General features: G+C 41.6%; 1 protein-coding gene across 4 annotated transcripts in view; it reads left to right on the forward strand.

Moving 5' to 3' along the window:
* Window positions 1–1579: 1579 nt before the first annotated feature.
* msrb3 (methionine sulfoxide reductase B3) overlaps window positions 1580–21348 on the forward strand; it is a 68044-nt gene continuing 48275 nt past the window's right edge. The window contains exons 1-2 of one of the 4 annotated variants that reach the window (XM_007904944.2): window positions 1580–1709; window positions 18607–18785. In XM_007904944.2, the coding sequence (XP_007903135.1) occupies window positions 18674–18785 (112 nt within the window). In that variant the 5' untranslated portion in view covers window positions 1580–1709; window positions 18607–18673. Of the gene's footprint in view, window positions 1710–18606; window positions 18786–19587; window positions 19715–21348 lie in introns of those variants that run through there. The other 3 variants (XM_007904945.2, XM_007904947.2, XM_007904946.2) reach the window with 3 other exon arrangements.

Genomic DNA, 21348 nt, shown 5'->3' on the forward strand with positions numbered 1-21348 from the left:
TTTGTACTGTATTTTTTCCAGCATGCAAATGGAACCTTTCATCCAAAAATTTAAATCTCAGAGCATACTATATTTGAAAGTAACAAACTGCACTTGAAATAGCTCCCCCACCCCTCCGCCCAAAACATTTCTTTAAACAAGAGTGGGGGAAGAGAAGAAATCTGCTTAATTCACTTCTTTGACTTTGTAAGACCACATGTTCAGGTGCAGTTATTTGAAAAAAATTATTATTATTAACAGAGATGATAGATTGCATGATACAAAGCAATTTACATTCACATAGTACCATCCATGTCCGGATGGTGACTCAAAGCACTTCACACAGCTGGCTGTCACTCAAGCCTGAGTAGGGTACAGAGAAAAAGATGACCGAAAGAGCAGTCAAAACCTCTTAAACTAGGTTTTAAGGAGGGGGCAAAAAAGAGGGACTCTGAAATGGAGTTACAGAGAGTGGAGACAGAATGGCTGAAAGCCCTCCTGATGATGGTGGGGTCGGTCAAATAGAAAATATGAAGTAGTCTGGTGTTTGGCGTCTGGGTTGCTAGTTTCAGGGGGTCATTCAGGTGGGATGAGGCAGTGGAAAGATTTGAATGTGAGGAACTTGATCCACTGGGAAACATGGAACCAGTGGAGCCCAGTGATGATGGGGGTGATGGGCTAACAGAGCCTGGTTTGGAGAGGACAAGGGTTGCAGAGTTTTGGATGGTGTCCAGGTCGTGTAGGGAGGAACTGGGGGTATCTGTTGAGCGGGATGTTGGAATAATCAAGTCTTGGTGAATGAGGGAATGATGAATTTGAACTCTACAATAGAATTACATGGACCGAGAAGGCACGGGAAACGCTCCATTTGGCCCATCTTATCTTTGCCCGTCTTTATATTCCACATGGGGAATATTTATACTCCCACCCAACCTAATCCCCTCTATTCCCTTTTTTTTCTCACGTATGCATCTAAGTTTCCTCTTTTTTTTAGAAAAAATAAATCCACTGGATGCTTTTTCCTTCAGCCACAGCTGAGCTGGATTTCTGGGGCTGCACTGAGGGTGGGTGGTGGGGATGGTGGTGGGGGGGGAGAGGGAAGTGAATCGTATAACCTCTGAATTTGCCACAAGGCAAATCGAGCAGTTAGAGGGATGAGCAAAGAGAGTCACTCACACTGCAGCCTTTTGCTTCACAAAACACTTTGGCAAAAACGCACAGGGGCAAGGCAGCGAATCTCTCTCTCTCTCTCTCTCTCTCCCTCTTCTCTTTCTCCCTCTTCTCTCTCTCTCTCTCCCTCTTCTCTCTCTCTTTCTCCCTCTCCATCTTCTCTCTCTCTTTCTCCCTCTTCTCTCTCTTTCTCCTTCTTTTCTCTCTCTTTCTCCCTCTCCATCTTCTCTCTCTCTTTCTCCCTCCCTCTTCTCTCTCCCTCTTCCTCCCTCTCCCTCTTCTCTCTCTCTTTTTCTCCCTCTCCCTCTCCCTCTTCATCCCTCTCTCTCTCCTCTCTCCTCTCTCTCTCTCTCTCTCGCTCTGTGCAATGATCATATTTGGTGTTGGGGGAAGGAGAGGAATTTCCCACAGTGCCCGAGGCTGTGGCTGTGTGGCTGTGGTGTCTGAGCAGTTGGCCACAGCCGCCAAGTCCTGGTGAGCCGGAGCGCTGCCGAGCGCCTGCCCCCAACTATCGGTTGTTTTGCCTCCTTTTGACCTTGTTTTTGCACCGCAGGCGCCAGGTAAGGACACAGGGCTCTCGCTCCAGGTCAAAGCCCCACTTGGAAAACAAGAAGCCAAAGCGACTCAGTGGTGGGAGGGAGTGAGGGAGAGAGGGAGTGAGGGGAGAGGGCAGGAAGGTGCGCACTTAACGCTGAGGGGTGTGGGGGACAACAAAAAAAAAATGCGCGTCGTCTCTTAACTGCGAACGCAGCCCCGAGTGACGGGAAGTTTCACCATCTTTTCTGGGGGAGTGTTTTTTTTATATAAAAAAAAGAATAAATAGAAGTCGACTCGGTCGGTACACATCTGAGGGTGTGTGGTGTGTTTTTCTCTCTCTCTCTCTCTCTCTCTCTCTCTGGGGTGGGGTTCGTGCACCCGAGAGTGGTTGGGTTGCGAGGAGCTGTGGACAGGCCTCGCGCTGCGCTCCCTCCCCGGCGTTTGCTGGGGATTGGGGATGGCGCTTAGGCTCAGACACCCACACACACTCACTCTCTCTCTCTCTCTCTCACACACACACACACACACACACAGAGAGAGAGAGAGAGAGAGAATTAGTTTACTTACAGTGTATAAATATGCATATTCTTGCTTTACTGCCACTCTGCGACCTCCCCAGAGGACAAGGCTTAAGCGCAACAATTCTGCAGAGGATGGGGACTATCGCCCTAAATCGTACAAATGCTAAAGAAAATTCCTTTGCAAAACCCACCCCATCCCCTCGGGTGGTCCTGCCCGAGTTGGCAGCCCCCCCCCCCCCCCCCCGGGCACGGATCACTTGGGATCAGAGCTGATGGACTTCTTGTTGTAACAGTACCTGTGTACATCGTTCCAATCGCCTGAGCTGTACATCTATCTGCCCAAGTCCCGTTCAAGAGTGTGTGTGTTCCGTTGCAAGTTTGACATAACTCATACTCTGCACAGGTCGTGTTAAATGTAGGGTCCCAACTGATACGACTTACGCGAGGTTTCCTGCAGCAAATCGTTCAGCAACAACAACAACAACAACAAGATTCCATTTATAAAGCGCCTTTCACGTCAGGAGGACGTCCCAGCAGCTTCTTTCGGTGGGGTCTCCTCCCTCGAACGTGCCCAGTGCCCGACTTGTATGGCATTTAAAGGCGCGTGATCGCAGCTGTAAAGTTGGAACAGCTTAATATAAATAATAAATACATGTTATATGTGTGATTCTCTGAAGCAGTTTAGATTGCCACTTCAGCATAGTGTCACAGGATGAAATTGCCTGCACTGTGGCACTGTGTGACTTAAGTGGTCATGACATCAAAAAGCATTGTTGCACTTCTAATAGTTTTTCTCTCTCTTTTTCTCCTTTCATAATACATTGACTTTTCTCCATTAAACGGGCATTCCCATCAACAGAACATATCTTAAAAGAAATTGCATCTGACACTGTGAATTTGGGGTTATGGTGAAGCTGAAAACCATCATGAATTCTGGAAAGCACAAAAAATTCCTGGGCATTGACTATCCTCCAGTAACTTGGCCAAATGTCGACTTCTTCATGTGTGTTTTTATCACTCGATGTCAACATATTGTTTAACTAAGGGGGGAGAGGGCTTCATGGCGAGGTCCAAATTATTGTTGCCCAGAATCTGGAAACCAAGGAGATATGTAGGGACATTTTATATTGAAGCTTTTTTAAGCCTGGTGGTGATGGGAGGGATCTGTTTCTAGAGGCATTGACACTACATCCAAATTTTATTGAGGATTTTTTTTTATTTGCAGAATGATCAGGAACAGAAATCTTTGTGGTGGTTGTGAAGTCTGATTTTTTTTTAATTCCTCCTGACCTCCCGAGCCCAAGGTTACTGAGGTCAATTCATAATTTTATTTTGGAGTTTGAAATGTATGTTTCCTTAAAACTTTATAAAATGTATTGTTTAGAGAGCTCCTCCGATGGCTCAGTTAATAAAGTCGCTTCCTAATTGAAACTGAGCCCTAAAGACCTAAAAAGGTTCCAACTTTGATCCCTATTTAGTGCTAAGTACTTTGAAATGTCTCAAAGACGTGATAAGGCACTATATCAAATGCAAGGATTATTATTATTAAGTAGTTGAACTCATCGAGGGCACTGCAGCTGAACCCAGCAAGCTTGCTGTATGGCAAGTAAAAGTCAGCCAAAAATCCTACAACTGAATGCCAGCCTTTGGCACTTTCTGAAATGTGTACTTGTGTGGACATTGGGTAACTCAGGAATCTTGTAGCTCAGTGGTTAGAGCACTCGCCTCGCAAGCGAGAGACCTGGGTTAGATTCCTGGCAGGGCGAAACCTTGGGCAAGTTTCCTTACTCTACAAGCCTGATATTAATCCCTCAGGAAAAAAAATAATAATTTGGTCACTCAGTCCACGGCTGTTTGTGAGGCACTGCTGTGCGTAATTGGTTGCCGCATTTCGTCCACAAAATATACAGTCAATTCAATTTACAATATGTTCTGTGAAGCGCTTTGTGATGTCTAGAAACGCTATATCAAAATGCAAGAATTATTATTATATATTAATATAAATAAATAATCCTCACATTTGGTATAGCACCCTTCATGTCAGGATGCTATCTGAAAGAGCTTCAGACAATATATTGTCAGGTGACTGACAGTGTATTTTGTACGTGAATGAAATGAAATGCTGTACTCTGTCCAGCGCCTTGGGATATTCTGCCGATGTGAAAGGCACTATACAAATGTAATCTTGTTGTTGTTGAATGGTGAGGAGATTGGGCTTGGCTCTAATATCCTTGTGGAGGAACACCAAGCTTGCCTTCATTCAGGTTGGTTGAGGCCTAGATAGTTAATTACCATTTAAAAACCAGCTTGATGTTGTGGTGGGGGTACAGTAGGGTGGGTTTTGTGAAGGGTGTCAGAAGGGTGTTCTGGACGAATGAGATTGGATGGGCTGAAGGGCCTTCTTCATCCAAACCGACCTTGTGATTTTCTTGGTCACCCAAGACTAGTCATCCGGGTGAGGCACTAATAGATGGCCGGTGCCTGTGGAACCTATCTCCAGGATGACTCTGTGCTCTCCAGATAGGACAGGAACCTCCCATACACATACACACACCAAATATCTTCCTTCTATGTACCTTTTCAGCAATCAGCAAGGCAGATAATTATGTCAGTGTCAATTAGAAGATCATTGGTAGTGTTGATTTTTCTCCCTTATACCCTCCCCAACAGTCTCTCAGCATTAGAGTTTGTAAGTGTGGTTTAGTGAAATAGCTAGCATTTTTTTCTTTCGTGTAAGCACTAAGTGCTGAGAAATACAAAATGTTTCCGTGCTTACTCAAGCAAGAGGTCAGATATAGTGTGTCCAGCTGTGGAGCAATATTCCATTAACTTTAACCCAGCAATTTGGTTTAGCTCCAATGTCTGAAGAGCAACATTGCCAATTTTTTCATTTCTCCCACCCTCCAGCCATGGCCTGTGGTCATGCTCAGTGTGAATACCAACTGAGTGATATGCTTTGGGGTCTATGTCTACCATGAGATACAATTTACATTTATATAGTGGGATTTCAGCTAATCATGATCTAAGTAACCAATGTCAACCATTGGAAGTGAACAACCTTAACCATAGTATGTAATCTTACAACCTAGGCAACCATCTGACAGGAGGTAATGGTCGGAAAGCATCATTTGCAGTCTTTCCCACGGGAATCAGGTGATACAAATTGTAGTTAAAGAAGCAGACATTCATTGCATCGATATGATCTTCCATACATGGAATGAAATACATTAGGGCCTGAAATAGAAAAGGTGGGGACAGCTGCAGCCTCCTTATTTTGTCCTATTTCAAAATAAAAGACATGGCACTTCACTTATAAATTAAAAATAATGAAAGATATATAGCATATTGATGGTAGAATCAAAATATTGGTCACCAAAAACACTAAATTAAAATCGTAAGATAATAAATAGCGTTATTTCTGATTTATCTCATTTGGCTATGTAACATCACCCCTGCCAATATTTTGCAGTAAATTTGTATGAACCTATGTTGGGAGCACTGTTTTCCTATTTATGTTATGCTGCTTACATTGGGAGAGAAGCAATGAAATGTTCTATGTTAGTTTGCAAGCCAAATTGTTGATGGAAATACACTTAGGTATTTTGTTAAAAAAAATGAAGTGCATTAAGTCCCTTCACAGTGTGATGTTGGGCACTTGAAAGCAGTTACTTATGAGACATTGATTTGCTCTGTTCACAGCATCATGAGAGAAAGTTGGCCTGGCCTCCAAGGGGCAAAGGGGAAAGAATGTTAAGTGTGTTATGAATAGAGCAGACCACCTGACCATTCATTGTACCCTTGACATGCCTTTACCTTGAAGGACCATTCTGGCTTCCTGTTATGATGCTTTGATTAAGCAAAATGACATAAGTTGTTGTCAGCAAGGTCCCCAGAAAGCATCTCAAAATATTTATCCCCTCTCTGTAAGTACACTCCTAGATGTATCAGCCACAGTGAACTACCTATCCTTCGAAACTTACGTCATGTTAAAAAGCAAACATCAGACTTTCGTGAATTAATCATAACTGCAATGCTCGGTGTTTACCTTTCATTTAAATCAATAGTTAACTTGAATAGGTGTTTCCTGTAAAAAAACGAAAAATGGGATTACACCGAAAGGGTAGAGGATTGATGAGTATGTTGTTGAGCCTTTACCTCACTCGTCTTTTGTTCTTTTAAGGAACTTACAAATCATTACGAATCAAACTGAGCTTATGTCTGATTTATTTCTGGGACCAGGAGCCACAAATAACATGCTAATTTGGAGTGCAGGAGAAATATTACAGGGCCTTAGACATCCTGCAATTTGCGACCTAGTGGACACCTGCTGGTCTCTTGTCAGCATTCAAAATGGGGCAGCCCAGGGGAACCACAGCTCCAGCAGAATCCACAAATTACCTTTTTTTTTACCTCAAAGCCTTTTACTAATTTCCTCTGCCTTTGCTGCTCTCAGATGTAGAACATTATTCCATGGATACTTCCTTTCCCAGAAGTTGAAACTTTGTTTTAGAAATAAGTTCCCCTTTTACAGTACTCCACTTTGTGTTGTCCTTTTTCCTCCACAATCATTGAATGAAGGAAATACATGCTACTTGTTTATAACTTTTCAACTGTGTGTCCAATAACTCCCACTCTTCCCTCCCAAGATCACCAGTGGTTATCATATTGTCTCTCTTACCATCAGTCTTTTATCTTTCCTCAGTCCCCTATTGTGATGGTGTTTTCTGCTCCACCTCAATCACTAGACTACCTTCTGTGCCTTGAAGTTGTTCTCATGTACCTTTGCAGTATTGCCTTCATTAAGTAGTCTCCTATTTCATCAATGTGTCTCTTATTTTTTCATGATATTGAAATGCAAGCTACTTTTCAACTATTATTGTTCAATTTTTCTCCTTAATTTCATTCTTTCTAAGTTAGCTTGTAGCCATCATTATTTGTGCGGTATTATGGTTATGCTCTTGTGAAATTAATCAACAGATAGCAATAATTATAGGGATTATAAACAGACCAAGGGGTTATTAACTGCAAGATTAGCAATAAATTATCTTGAGGACAGTGCCATCGTTAAAAGATAAGTAACACTACACTATTTAAATAGTATATATTGGTTCGCTGCTTCATAAACTAGTTTTTGCTGTATGTAAGTACTTCCTGTTACTGGCAGGAATTGTTGCTCCCACTACTCCCATTACTGTTGAGACCTGTAGCTCAGTAGTTAGAACACTCGCCTTGCAAGTGAGAGGACCTGGGTTTGATTCCCAGCAGGGCGAAATGTTGGGCAAGTTTCTTTACTCCACATGCCTCTGTTTACTTAGCAGTAAGAAGGAACCTGGTTGTTAGTTGATAAGCGGATCGTTTTTCCGGGGGTAATAATTCCTTGAAAATAAAGAAAAATAATTTGGGCACTCAGTCCATGACTGTTTGTGGGACACCACTGTGTGCAATTGGCTGCTGCATTTTGCCCACAAAATATACAGTCAATTCACTTTACAGTGTATTCTGTAAAACAGTTTGAGATATCTTAAAGACACGATAAAGCGCTATATCAAATGCAAGGAATACTATTATTACTAACCACTGTATATTAGACCCCATTGACAGCATCCTCTTAATAATCTCACCATCCTAATTGCTGCAAACTTGTTACCAGTTTGAAAATAACATCGATAACAGCCTTAATATAATAAAAACCAAAAATGGGAGCATAAAATAAAAGCAGCTTTGATTTGAGAATATTGGGTAAGTGGTACTCGCTACGGTACCTCAGAACAGGAAGAGTGAAGAGTGAAGATGTGATCCCTGATCTTGGCTGAATTAACCAATAAACCAGAGAGGCAATTGGAATGTTACAATTGGCCTGAACATCATGAAATAAGGAAAAAACATCCCAGAGCTCATGTTCCTGCATAGTTTCCAGTGACCCTTGCTAGAAGCTACGTGTATGGACATTAATTGACAGGATTGGACTCAGTTCCACTTCCCCAGAGGTGGTATAGCCAGCATTCACCTGTCTGGTGTTATAAAAGCTAAAAATAGAATGTATTGACTTTGACTCCACTTGGCAATATGAGGGGGGTTGGGGTGGGGGAGGAAATGCACAGTTTGAGTCTATTCGTGTATTAGCAGAGCCTACCTGGGTATATTGACATTTGTTTGCATAAATAATGGAATACAGTGTGTGTGCTTAAATTCTGCTTACAACATCAGTTAGAGGTCACAAACAGTGTCAATTAAGGCCTATTGTGTGCCATACCTCTCTGTAAGCTATTTTATGTGGACATTAGTGCAGTGGAATGAATGAATTGCTGGAATTTTAACATTACTAACTTCTGTTCTTGAGACCTACTCATAACATAGTTTTGGCAGGTATTGAGTTGTCATAATTGAATTTTGAATTTGTTATAATTCTTGTTTTCAAATAAGGAGCAAATGTATTACTAAATAGAGAATTCTTCGTAGCCTAGAATTTTGCACATGTTTCTTGTCTATATACTGTACAGATTCTCTCATTTGAAATAGTGTTTCACATGCAGAATTAAGCATCACTTGCACAGCACTTGACACATGGCAATAGCCTATGTCAATTAAGTATCCCAATTTCTCCAAGCCTGTCGGTGCTCTCTAGGTATCAGAATTTTTTCATCTGACCTGGTTACAGATGTTTCTCAGTTGCATCGTATGTTAGCCTGTGTCAGTGGTAGCATCTCGCCTCTGAATCAAAAGGTTGTGGGCTCAAGCCAAGTTGGGGTTTCTCCCAATATTCAATAATCCCCAAAATAAAATTGGTCGCTCATTTGATAGCTGGTTGTGGGACATTGCTGCGCATAATTGGCTGCCACTTTTCGCCCACAAAATACAGTCAATCCATTTTACAGTACATCGTGGAGTCCTGCAGCTCAGTGGTTAGAGTACTCGGCTCACAAGTGAGAGACCTGGGTTTGATTCCCAGCAGGGCGAAATGTTGGCCAAGTTTTCTTACTCCACACGCCTCTGTTTACCTAGCAGTAAGTAGGAACCTGGTTGTTAGTCGATTGGTGTATTGCTTTTCTGGGGATAATAATCCTTGAAAAAAATAATAATTTGGTCACTCAATCCACAACTGTTTGTGGGACCTTCTGTGTGCAATTGGCTGCCGCGATTTGCCCACAAATATACAGTCAATTCACTTTACAGTATATCCCGTGAAGCGCTTTGAGATGTCTAGAAGACGTGAAAAGCACGACAATTAAATGCAAGGATGATTATTATTATTATTATCCTGTGAAGCTCTTTGAGATGTCTCGACAGTGTGATAAAATGCTACATCAAATGTCAGGATTATTATTATAAAACCAAACTATGATGGAATGATGTGGTTCACTAGAACAAGCCAGAAAGATAAATGATTTTTGCAATTTCAAGAAGTGCAACATATTTAAGAGGAAACTTGATGCATCCATGAGGAAGAGGATAGAGGGAGTTAGGAGAATGGATTAGGAAGGGTTGAGACTCAAGTGGTATATAAATGCAGGCACAGACTAGTTGGGCCGAATGGCCTGTTTCTGTGTTGTAACATTCTACATATTTTGTTTTCTGTAGTATGGGCTAAATTTTTGTAGAACTCAAGAGTTTGTTATGCACCTGGATAGATGGTAGATCTGAAATGCTTGTTCTCTGCTTATTGCTCAACAACAAGAATGCACTTTGAAAGCTTTGGAACCTTGTCTGCAGCTTTTACCAAATATTTTCATACATACTTAAAAGTACCATGGAGCTCTTAGTTAAAAAGGACAGCTAATTTTGTATTAGGTACATGACATCTAGGTTTCTGTTGATGCAGCACACATGTAGCCTTACATCAATCAGATGTAAAGTGATCACATATCGGTTTTGGCCTTCATGGGTTGGTTGGTTATTATTTGTATGTATTAGTCATTGCCATGGGCTCTATATGAGGATTATATGGCTCTCAGATTTATGGCTCGAAATTTCACCAATTCCTAGTTTGCAAGACTATATTGTTTTAAAATTTGACGTTGCACTGAATTGAGGAAATTTCTAAAATTCAGTGTTAATTTGGAAGCTAGTTTATCACGTTCTTAAAACAAATTGACTTTCAAATTAAGTCTGAAATTAGGAATTTGGTTATGTTGTGTCAAGTCACTCCTTCACTGACCTACATGAATTTCCATTGCACTGTGATTAGTGGCCAAGGGCTGTGGCAGCACTCCGAGTTCATAGTGTTATTCAGAAGATGATTGAATTCAAAACATTTGCTCCCAGGTTTACTTCTCAAAGGAAATTTGAGAGATACCTGTAAGTATACAAACATTCCCTACATTCCTGAGTTTCCAACATCGTCTTCACCTAATGAGAGCTGTTCTCTGTAACCAACCCCCTCCCTCCATTTGCCAGGTATATCAGCAAGATTTCTTTGTTGTGTCAAAGTGACCTACAAAAAGGGAGATTTGTACATGACTGAACATTTTTTCCCCATTCTGAATGTTTTATAGTTTAGTGCGCATAGCTGTAACGGCAAGTCAACGGCAGTTTTTCCTACACCAAGTTTTGTAACACTAGGACTTACAGGTCTTGAATTATAAATGAAAACGCGCACCATGACACCTCATTCCCTCTTGTATTTATCCTGTTCCGTAGACAATGCGGAGATAAAAGAAAGGTAACATTTTCTGTATTTGACTCTACCTGGAGTTTAGAATTGTTAACTTAATCTGCTCTTCTCCTTAGCTCCGCTTAGCAGCAATCATCAGCAAAAAGGTTTCAGATGAGCAGACGTTATCTAATTCACCTTTCACAATCTGCCATTTGGCGAGTCTTTTCCTGGCCTGGCAGAAGCTAAAATGGGATCCTGAGTGGATCCTGTCAGCAGCATGTCAAACAATCGCACCACACAAGCTGTTACTTTGCGTTGCCAGAATGCTTGCCCAGATCATGTCGATGAGAAGCACTTCATTTTTTCTTTGGTTTTCTCCTTGAACTTCTCTAGTAGCTGTGTTAAATGCAAATGCAATCAAATCTTAGGATGTCCATCACAAGGATGTTTGATTCTGTTCCAAAATATGTTATTCAAGATGTATTTCAAATATTTTGTACACATTGAAGCATCTTATCTTCAAATGGATATTGGTGCTTTGAGAGAATCAGATGAAATGGATGAGGAGGATTGAGGAGAAATACAGAGCTGAAGTTGTTTTTGTTTGAGGAAAGACACAATGGTTCAGGTTTTCGAATGCAGAGAGGCATAGACACTACAGAATAATAAAGGGTTTTGATTTAGATGTGGGAGCACAACTAGAGGTCAGAGATTTTAAGATTAGCAATCCTTAAACAAGATTATTTAGAAGATTTTTTTTACTGAATGCTAAAATTAATCCAACAAAGCACCATAAAATTCACCCCATTTCATATGTATTGAATCCTGAATGCCTACACGGACAGCATTTATATTCTCACCTTCTTGTTCCCACCCCCCACTCCATACCACCCCAACAACCCCCATGAAGAAACACAGAAATAATTGTGAATCCCTTGAACAGATTTACATTTATATAGCACCTTTCATGTTGGGAGGATGTCCCAATAAAGTATTTGGTATTTGCCATCCCTATGTCCTCCAAAATTGTTCTGAAGGAGATAAGTGTGCATTTTCATTCTAAAGAAGCTAATTAAATTGACTGCTTTTGCCCACATATCTACTCAATGGGGGAATAAAATATTTTCATCTATTGGCCTCCTTGAGGCTTTCTGATTTTAACCCTCTGCCCTCTGCTCTCATGGCTAAAATCAAGTCACTTTACATCTACACATCTGTGACTCCCATTGTTTTAAAAATTCAGGATCAAACCCTTTCTCACAATGTAGCACTCTTGCTTTTGGAATCTCTCTCTTGTTGCTCTTCTCTGAATTCTCTTCATGTTTCAATGACGCTTTTGAAGCCAGAATCCCCAAAGCTGCACCTACTATTTCAAACATTGCCTCACCAGCAAAGTTAGACTAATGTTATTTATAATAATAATACTTGTATTTGATGTAGCACATTATCATATCTTTGAGAAATCTCAGATTTTTACAGAATATACTGTAAAGTGAATTGACTGAATATTTTGTGCGTAATACGTGGCAGCTAATTGCGCATAGCAGTGTCACACAAACATTTGTGGATTGGGTTGTTATTATTAAACTTATAGTAAAGTTCCCTCAGGATGCCTAGTATTTGATCAGCATTGTTGGACAGCAGTTTCACCTCAACTGTAAATCATTCAGTGACTGAACAACGTTCACAGCCAAATCTACTCTCTCTCCCTTCTGCTAATGGACAGCGCTTCATTGTGCACACATGTTTGCTCTTTGTTCTTTCAATATGTGTTATCTTTCATTTATCCAGATTAATATCTATCTGCTTTGATTTTCCATTTGCCTAATTGCTCCAAATCTAATTCAACGCTATTTAACTTCCTAATGCCAATCGCCTATCACATCACTTAGTATCATCAGCAAATGTTCTGTTACATATGAGGAAGAGGAGGTCATTTGTTGAACTCGCAAGATGTGCTGTGCTTCAGGTCATATGAATATTTTGCCTCCCTGGGAACTTTAACTGCAGTTAACCTCTCGTTTGTCCTTTCTCTGGGTAAAATAGTTGAGTAGTTACCATTTGCAACAAATTATTGAAGTGAAAATGATGAAGGACTGGTGGGAAAATGAGCAGCAACACTTCATTTTCTGACCCAGGTTCAAATCGTTTCTCGGATAGATGAAATGAAAAATTTGATATTATTTTGGGTCTATCTGACAACTGAGCTCCTGGTAACTGCACAGCATGGGCTTGTCCTTCAGAGTTTTGTCTCACAGAATTGAGGACATGTTCATACCTCTAATTCCATCTTGGATTATCGCAAATTGGCTTGGCTTTGTCAGCAGTGTTTCTGGGAGGCAGAAATCAATTCCGTAGCCCAGAGTTCCAGTTTAAAGCTACACTTAATTTTCTTTTTTTCAAGGTGATGATCACAAGATCACAACAACAACAACAACAACAAGATTGCATTTATAGAGCGCCTTTAACATCGGGAGGACATCCCAAGGCACTGGACAGTTGGGTCGGGACCCGAGCAGGGGGGAAATGGTCAGGGTGAGGGGAGGGAAGAGAGGGAGCGAGGAGGGGGTAGAGAGTCGAGAGGGGAGCTGAAGGCACGGTTGAAGAGAAAAGTCTTGAGACCGGCCTTGAAGGAGGAAAAGGAGGAAGCAAGGCAAAGGCACTGGGGGATGGAGTTCCAGAGCCTAGGGGCTGAGAGGCTGAAAGCCCGACCACCGATGGTAGGGCGGTTGGGGCGGGGGATGTGGAGCAGACCGGAGCCAGAGGAACGGAGGGTATGGGCAGGTACGTGGGGGAATAGTAGGTCGGAGAGGTAGGAAGGAGCAAGGCCGTGAATGGCCTTGTAGGTGAGGGTGAGGATCTTGAATTCGATCCTCTGGGGGATGGGGAGCCAGTGGAGGTGAGTGAGGGTGGGAGTGATGTGGTCCCGAAGCCTGGTGCGGGACAGTACACGAGCTGCAGAGTTCTGAATGACCTGCAGCTTGTGGAGGGAGGTGCCGGGAAGGCCGGCGAGGAGAGAGTTCCCATAGTCCAGCCTTGAGGTGATAAAGGCGTGGACCAGAGTTTCAGCAGCGTGAGGGGTGAGGTAGTGCGTAGTCTGGCGATGTTTCGGAGGTGATGGAAGGCGGTGCCAGTTGTGGCGCGGATATGAGGAAGAAAGGACAGCTCAGGCTTGAACAGAACCCCGAGGTTCCTGACTGGCTTTGAGAGGTGGAGAGTGCAGCCTTGGATGCTGATGCTGTCAGCGCCTGAGGTGCGGAGGCGCTGACGCGAGCCAATCAGGAGGGCCTCAGTTTTGCGCACATTGAGGTGAAGAAAGGTTGGAATGGATGAAAAGGCTCTTCAGCCCATCTGATTTCATCCCTCCAGAATGATCTATCCTTCTGTGCTCTCATCACAGCATCAAGCTGCTTTTTAAATGTATCCTGGCTTCAACCACCCTTCTTGGTAACAAGTTCCAGTCATTAATTTCCCTCTGAGTAAAGAAAAATGTTCTGGTATATGTCTTGAAATTACCTTTTGCAATTCTAAATATACTTAGGGTTAGGGTTATTATTGGTTATTATTGGTCTCGTGCATCCTAAAGTATTGTTCTAGGTTTACTTTTCCCATTTAACATTATATACCTCTCTGAGGTCCCCTCTCAAGACAGAAGAGCTCTGCCTAGTTTGTTCAACCATTGCTCATAGCTGATTCCTCTAAAACCGGGAATTGTCTGTACCTCTGTGTTGCCTCTAGGACTTGGGAAAACCTCCTGTATTGCTATGACCAGAATTGTATACCGTACTCTGGGTGCAATCTGACCAGATTGTATATGATATCACAGATCTAAACTCAGCTGATTTTGCAATATCACCCAGCATCTTATTTGCTTTGTTTATCGCTACTTAACACCGTTTTGACATAGTGAGTGATGAGTCTAACATCCCTTCCCCCTTGGCAAGTTCTAACCCCTCCATGGAGTACTTGCTTTTTCCAATTCTTACTTCCTATATATAATACCTTGCATTTTGTGTATCAACTGTTATTTGCCAGTTATAAGTCAATGTGGAGACCCAATCATGCTCTCTTTTTCGTGTCTTTGCTGCCTCCTCTGATTCTGCAGTTCCCCCAAACTGGCGACATCTGAAAAATTAACTATCTTATACTGGGTCTGCGAGTCCAGATCATTAATAATAATAATCCTTGCATTTGATATAGCACCTTATCACATCTTTGAAGCATCTCAAAGCGCTTCACAGAATATACCATATGTATATGTGGGGGAAAATATATAAAATGAACAGGAAGAATCCCAGTACACCACTCTGTTTTATCACTGAATTTGGGACGCTATCCCACCTCAAAAGCGCTATATAAGTGCAAGTTGTTGTTGTTGAATTGAACATAGCAACCTAGCATGTTAATTATGTTCACGGCATGGATACATGGCAGTGTGCATTTTAAATTGACTTATAAAGATTGCAGATTGAACAATATATCTGCTTGAAACCAAACTCTATTATATTGGAATAACGTGATATAGCAAAGTTCACTCTTTATCCAAATACTTCAAGGTCTGGAGAGCAGAATCGGTTGCAGATATTCTTTTTTGAAAAAAAATCTATGAAGAGCCAAGTTGCACGTAGGTTGTTTTGAATATCTTGGAACTATTTTTAGGTTTGCAAAGTTCATGTCCCTCCGCTCAGCAGGCTCGGTGCTGCTCCATATCCCCCGACCTGCCTGCCCCACCATCAGCATTCAGGCCTTCAGCCCCACATGGTTTGAAATTCCACCCCAGTCCCTTTGTCTCATCCCCTCTCTTGTCGCCTTCAAGGCATATCTCAAGACCCTCCTCTTCGACCACATCTTAGGTCACCCTCGTACTCCTACCCTCCCTAACCTCCACCCTCCTAATCCCAGCCCCCAGCTCGGGTGCAAATCCTTGACTATCCAGAGTCTTGGGACGTCCTCCTGACGTGATAGGCAATACTCAAATGTAATTTTTTGTTGCTGTTGTTCTTGTAAGCAAAAAATAATTCAGATTATATTTTAGTGATTGAACTTTACTAGCTTTAACAAATATTTCTATATATATATGTGTGATACCTCCCACAGTTGAATAGCCAACTTGCACCCACTCTCAATGCTTCAATGTGAATAATGAATTGCAACTTGGCATTAGAGAATGACTATGGAGCAGTAGCTGTGAATGGAAAAAGGAGTCCAATTTTTTTGAAGAGGAGAACAGATTTGGGAAACAAAATACCTAAAACCTTTAAAAAAAGGTTTTAACAAGAATGTACCTGGATTTAAAGAACTAATCAAACAATACCTTGATCATACCAGAGCTGACCCATCACCGTTCTTTTAGAGCTTAGTATAGGTCCTTGCTGAGAAAATATCTTGTGATGATTTGCTAACTCCCCCCCCCCCCCCAAAATATAAACTTGTACGAGTTTATGAGCATGATAAAATGGTCGTTACCGGAATCTTGTCCAATTACAATACCAGTGGGACTCTTGAATTTCAGTTAGGTGTGTGGTCTGGAAGTGTTTCTATTTTTAAATGCACCTAGTTACTTTCCAACAAATTTGGGGAAAAAATATGGCTCTTTAAATTTGAAATATGTTTTTGCTCCTTAAAGTACAGTTATGCAAATATGCAAATAAACAGATATAGAAAAATATCCCTGAATTTATTTCCTGGACCTACACTGAAGAGTTGTAACTGGTGTTAAAACTGAGGATCTGTTTGTTACTGAAGTGGGTGAACTTTGCGTTTTGTTTGACCCTCAACTGTCCTTTCTACCCCACATCCGTGCCATGACCCGCTCTGCTTTCCCCCATCTCCGCAACATCGCCCGGCTCCACCACTGCCACTCCCCTCAGGCTGCCGAGACCCTCATCAACGCATTTATCACATCTAGGCTCGACTATGCCAACTCCCCTGCTTGTTGGCCTTCCCAACTCTTCCCTCCAGAAACTGCAGATCATCCAGAACTCTGCAGCTCATGTTCTCTCCCTCACCAGGCTCCGTGACCCTATCACCCCCCCTTACCCGGCTTCACTCCCCATTCCCCAGAGGATAAAGTTCAAAATACTTGTCCTCGCATTCAAGCCGTCCATGTCCTTCCTACCTCTGTGACTTGCTGACCCCACATCAACTCCCTCCACTCAGCAGGCTTTGGCCTGCTCCACATCCCCTGCCTGGCCTTCAGCCTATCTGCCCCCACCCTTTGGAACTCCATCCCACAATCCCTTCACCTTGCTAACTCCCTTGCCTCCTTCAAGGTACGTCTCAAGACCCTCCTCTTTGACCGTGCCGTTGGCCACCGTCCTACCCCTACCCTCCCTGCCCTCCACTCATCCTGATCCCAACTTCCTGCTCAGCTCCAAATCCCTGACTGTCCAGCGCCTTGAGACGTCCTCCCGAAAAGCACTATACAAATGTACTTTGTTGTTTTTGTTGTGATTGAAGCTGGAAGAAAATGCCTGGTTCTATTACACAGTTGATGTCTTCTGTAACCAATCTGAAGTCTTTTACAAGAATATGAGACTCGTTTAATAAATGTTTGTTCTTGCGATTGCAAACTCAGTTCTGCATGAGATTAGCTTTGTAACTGGCTATAACTGCATAGGCTAAACAGAGCAGTCCTACTGGAATGTCTGATTATGACTACCCCAAATTACCCTGGATAATTAGTCCCACAGTGAAAGCTCTGCGCTGGCCTCACTGTTCTAAACTTATTCTCTTGATTTTATTGCTGTCGTCTTTGTGACTGGGAGGAAACGCCGAGCCTCGTTCTCTCTCGGCTGAGATTGGGAACTTCCTCCATAAGCTATTGTCATTCCTCCAGAGCACCCACCCTCTCGTTCTCCTGTCACAGCATTGTGCTGCGCCTTAAATGAGTCCAGAGTCCTAGCCCCAACCACTGACTAACCTGTTGCAGTCGTTAATTACCCTCTTAGCCTATGGACTGTAGCCCAGGTATGGTTACTGACTGTACGAAGATGAGGATTGAAAAGAAAGGCCTAACATTTTAGACTGTAGAAGTAGAACTGTTGTGAGTGGGATGTTGAGACTTTCAGGATTCCCCGGTGACTCTGCTTCATCTGAAAATGATTAATCAATCCCAGCGAGGTCACCAGTTTAATTTTTGGCCTATGCCAAGTTACCAGACCTCAATTGAAGTAATGATATGAGCACTAGATCGAGCTTTGTGGATCTGTTTGGGGGGGGAGGGGGCAATCGATCATAGTTTCCCCTCCTAATCACAATCCAGTGACCTCTGCTGGAAAGGGAGTGCATGTTGACATCGAGTGGGGATAAAATACTCTTTGACTGAATACTTTCCCTTCCTCTTTCTTGAAACATAATTTTCCTGAAACACTCATCATTTCAACGTTCACTTTGATGGGTATAATTTGCTTTAAATGGGACTGAACCTCTTCATCTGATTCACCCATTTGGCTGTTTTATCACTGCATGAACATGTTTTGCTCACGTGGGTCCACTTTTATCACCCAAAGTAACACCAGCAAACAATGGCAATAATCTAGGAAGTAAGCATCTAACGAGTAAAAATTCACTTTGCTTTTTCATAAAGTGACCTGGAGCATTGCAGTACAAAGGCAAGGCTGAACGTCAGTCGTCATCATATTTTGTAATGCATGCTTTCGCCAGTAGATGGAACCCACTTTACCAGCACTGTGGGCAGATTGTATTAACCATAAATCACACAGTTCAAGTATGATGGAACCCCAGTACTGGGGCACGCTGCCAGTTAATTGCAGAATACATCCTTGTTCTTTGCCTGACCTGCAGAGTGACATCACCGCCTCTCTTCCTGTTGCACTGTAGCTGCCTGACCCACAGGCTTGACACAAGCCAGATGGCTTCGATTGGTAGGCACACAGGCTGCCTGGTACAGCATTTGATGATACAGAATAGGAAGACCTTTTATGATCAGCTGCGGGGACTGAGTAAGGCTACAGCTCTTCTAGGTAATTACATATCACTGAGCACTTTCATTTTCACCGCAGGATCTCCGAAAGTCATTAGAACTGTTTTATTTTGTGGCTGTACTTTTACTTAACTTTTATTTCCATTAATTGAACTTTGTGTTCATTTGCAATACATAATCTCCTCCATGGCACAATGTGTCTTCAGTGCCGTTCTTTTTTGCAGCAGTCATTTTTGAAGTTGACATGTTTACTTTAATGATTCTTCGGGGCTGTTCAATGTGACACTCGTGACAATTTTCTGTTTCCTCTTTTTCTCCTTGTAAAACTAGGACAACAATGCTTTGGATTTGTAGTTAGTCAGCTTTGAGGTGTCAGAGTTAAGGCACGTCAGCACAAGCAAGTTTGTTTGAGACACTTCAGAGCAACTCCAGACTATGTTTGTCTTTGTAAATAATTGTTTTTTTTTGCTCTTTAGAAGATAGTGGGACTCCAGACTTGCCCTTGCTCTCTGTGAAAACACAAGAGGCAAAGTTGCTTTGAAGATTCATTCGTCCAGTGAATGCACATGTTCAGTATTACCACTTGTTTTTATCTGCTGACTCCAAAGTCAAAGTCATGCGTAAATAATAGACATTGATTTTTTCAGTTGTAAATGCCTAACTGGCATCACCACGAAGAATCCAAGGCTGCAGACGTTTTCTGTGGCTTTGAATTTGTTTATATCATTGAAAAAACAGTAGATTTTTAGAGTATTGACCGAAATAATTGTAATAACATGCATGCCGTCATTATGTTTATGATGTTTATTTTAATGTAACTTTTTCTTTGTTTCTCTACTTAGCGGTTGTTCCCTGCTTCTTGCCTCTTATTTCTTGGTGGAAGTTCCCCAGTGATGTCTGCATTCAACCTGCTACATTTGGTGACAAAGAGACAGCCAGTAGCCCTGCGTGCTTGTGGGCTTCCCTCAGGTTGAATGGGTGCTGCATGCTGTGTGTCCTGCAAGCTTTGAGTGTTGTAAGCAAAACAAAGAGGGTGACTCTGCTGTGGAAAACTACAGATTGTCTGAGTGATGCTAAGCCTAGTCTTAGTTTACCAGAATTTGTCTTTGAAGCCGGAAGTTAGTGATAAATCATTGCTTTGAGTGTACACATTTTCCCATTTTAAAAAGCCGAAGTAACATTTATCAACTTCCCTTGTCTATATATAAACTTTTCATACTCTTGATGGTATCTTCCTGTTCTGAAACACAGGCACAGCCCTGCATTCGGTAGAAAAAAAATACTGTTTTCATCTTAGCAACTTGAGATGCTGTTCTGTGTCTTGACAGCATCTTGACAGTGTTATTATTTTCAGCTTGAGAAGCGCTGAAAGATATTTGATTTCACACAAAATTTTCAGAGAGCTATAATAGTATTTTACTTTGTATAATTATAGGATCTTTCAGCACAGATGGAGGCCATTCGACCCATCGTGCCTGTGCCAGCTATCTGTACAAGACGTCCTTTCAATCTTAGTCCTCTGTCTTTATACATTTTTTCAAATACATGATCTGAAAGATTTAAAATATAGTTTCATAGTTCCAAATCTTTGGGAATTTACCGATGCACTATTCGAAAAGAGAAGGGAGTTTGCCCACAAATAAAACACGTAGTCACTACCCATTATAGTATATCCCGTGAAGCACTTTTGATTTCAAAGGCTATAAACTATGCCAAATTTTGTCTATACCAAATTCTAAGGATTACTATTATTTAGATGCTCATTTCTCTCCTGGCAAATCACATTGTCAGGAGAGAAATGAGCATCTAAATAATAATAGAGTACTGGAAGACCACTTTGTTTTGTGGACAATAGTGCAGTTTAATTCCACAAATGTGATGTTTATACCAGTGAAAATAAAACTTTCAATTGCTCAATTGTATAATACCAATCACACAGATAATTATTACTATTTTGAAATCTTGATGACTAATTATTTGAAGTTCATGCCCACACTGTACAATTTAAAGCTGGGAGGTTTATTGGCATCCATGCAACCACAGACAATGACAATACATAGATTGCCTGTTCAATCTGTTCTTTGTTCAGTAGATGTTCATATGACGAACATTACATTAAATTAATTTTAGTTTCACATTCGTTTTAATTTTGTTATCATTTGCATTCATTGAAAATGACCTGAGCTTCCAATTTAGCAAATATGAACTACTATACATCAGTATATGCCAGGACTGAATAATTTTTTTTATTGTTGGTAGAAAATCCCTCGTCTTAATTTTGCACGGAAGTTTTTGTTTGGCTGAAATGCAGATTTAGATAATCCAGTAGGTGGTGTCTGTGAGTGACTTAGATGACAACATATATCTAAGCACATTTAAATAGTCAGAGTGATTTTAGAATAGTGTGATATTACATAATAAGTAAAGTGAGCAACTGATTGAAAACTGCTGAAGAGTGTAATGCTTAAAATTCTAATTAAAGCATGAGTTTAGTTTTGAAATGCATCAACAGAGTTAATGACTGCATACTTTTCTCTGTTTCAGTTGTAAACATTGACTGGGAGGCAGTCACTGCTAACGACATCATGAACTGTTGGTGCAAG

Source organism: Callorhinchus milii, unplaced genomic scaffold (genome assembly GCF_018977255.1).
Source record: "Callorhinchus milii isolate IMCB2004 unplaced genomic scaffold, IMCB_Cmil_1.0 Scaffold5, whole genome shotgun sequence".
In the NCBI taxonomy this organism is placed as follows: Eukaryota; Metazoa; Chordata; class Chondrichthyes; order Chimaeriformes; family Callorhinchidae; genus Callorhinchus; species Callorhinchus milii.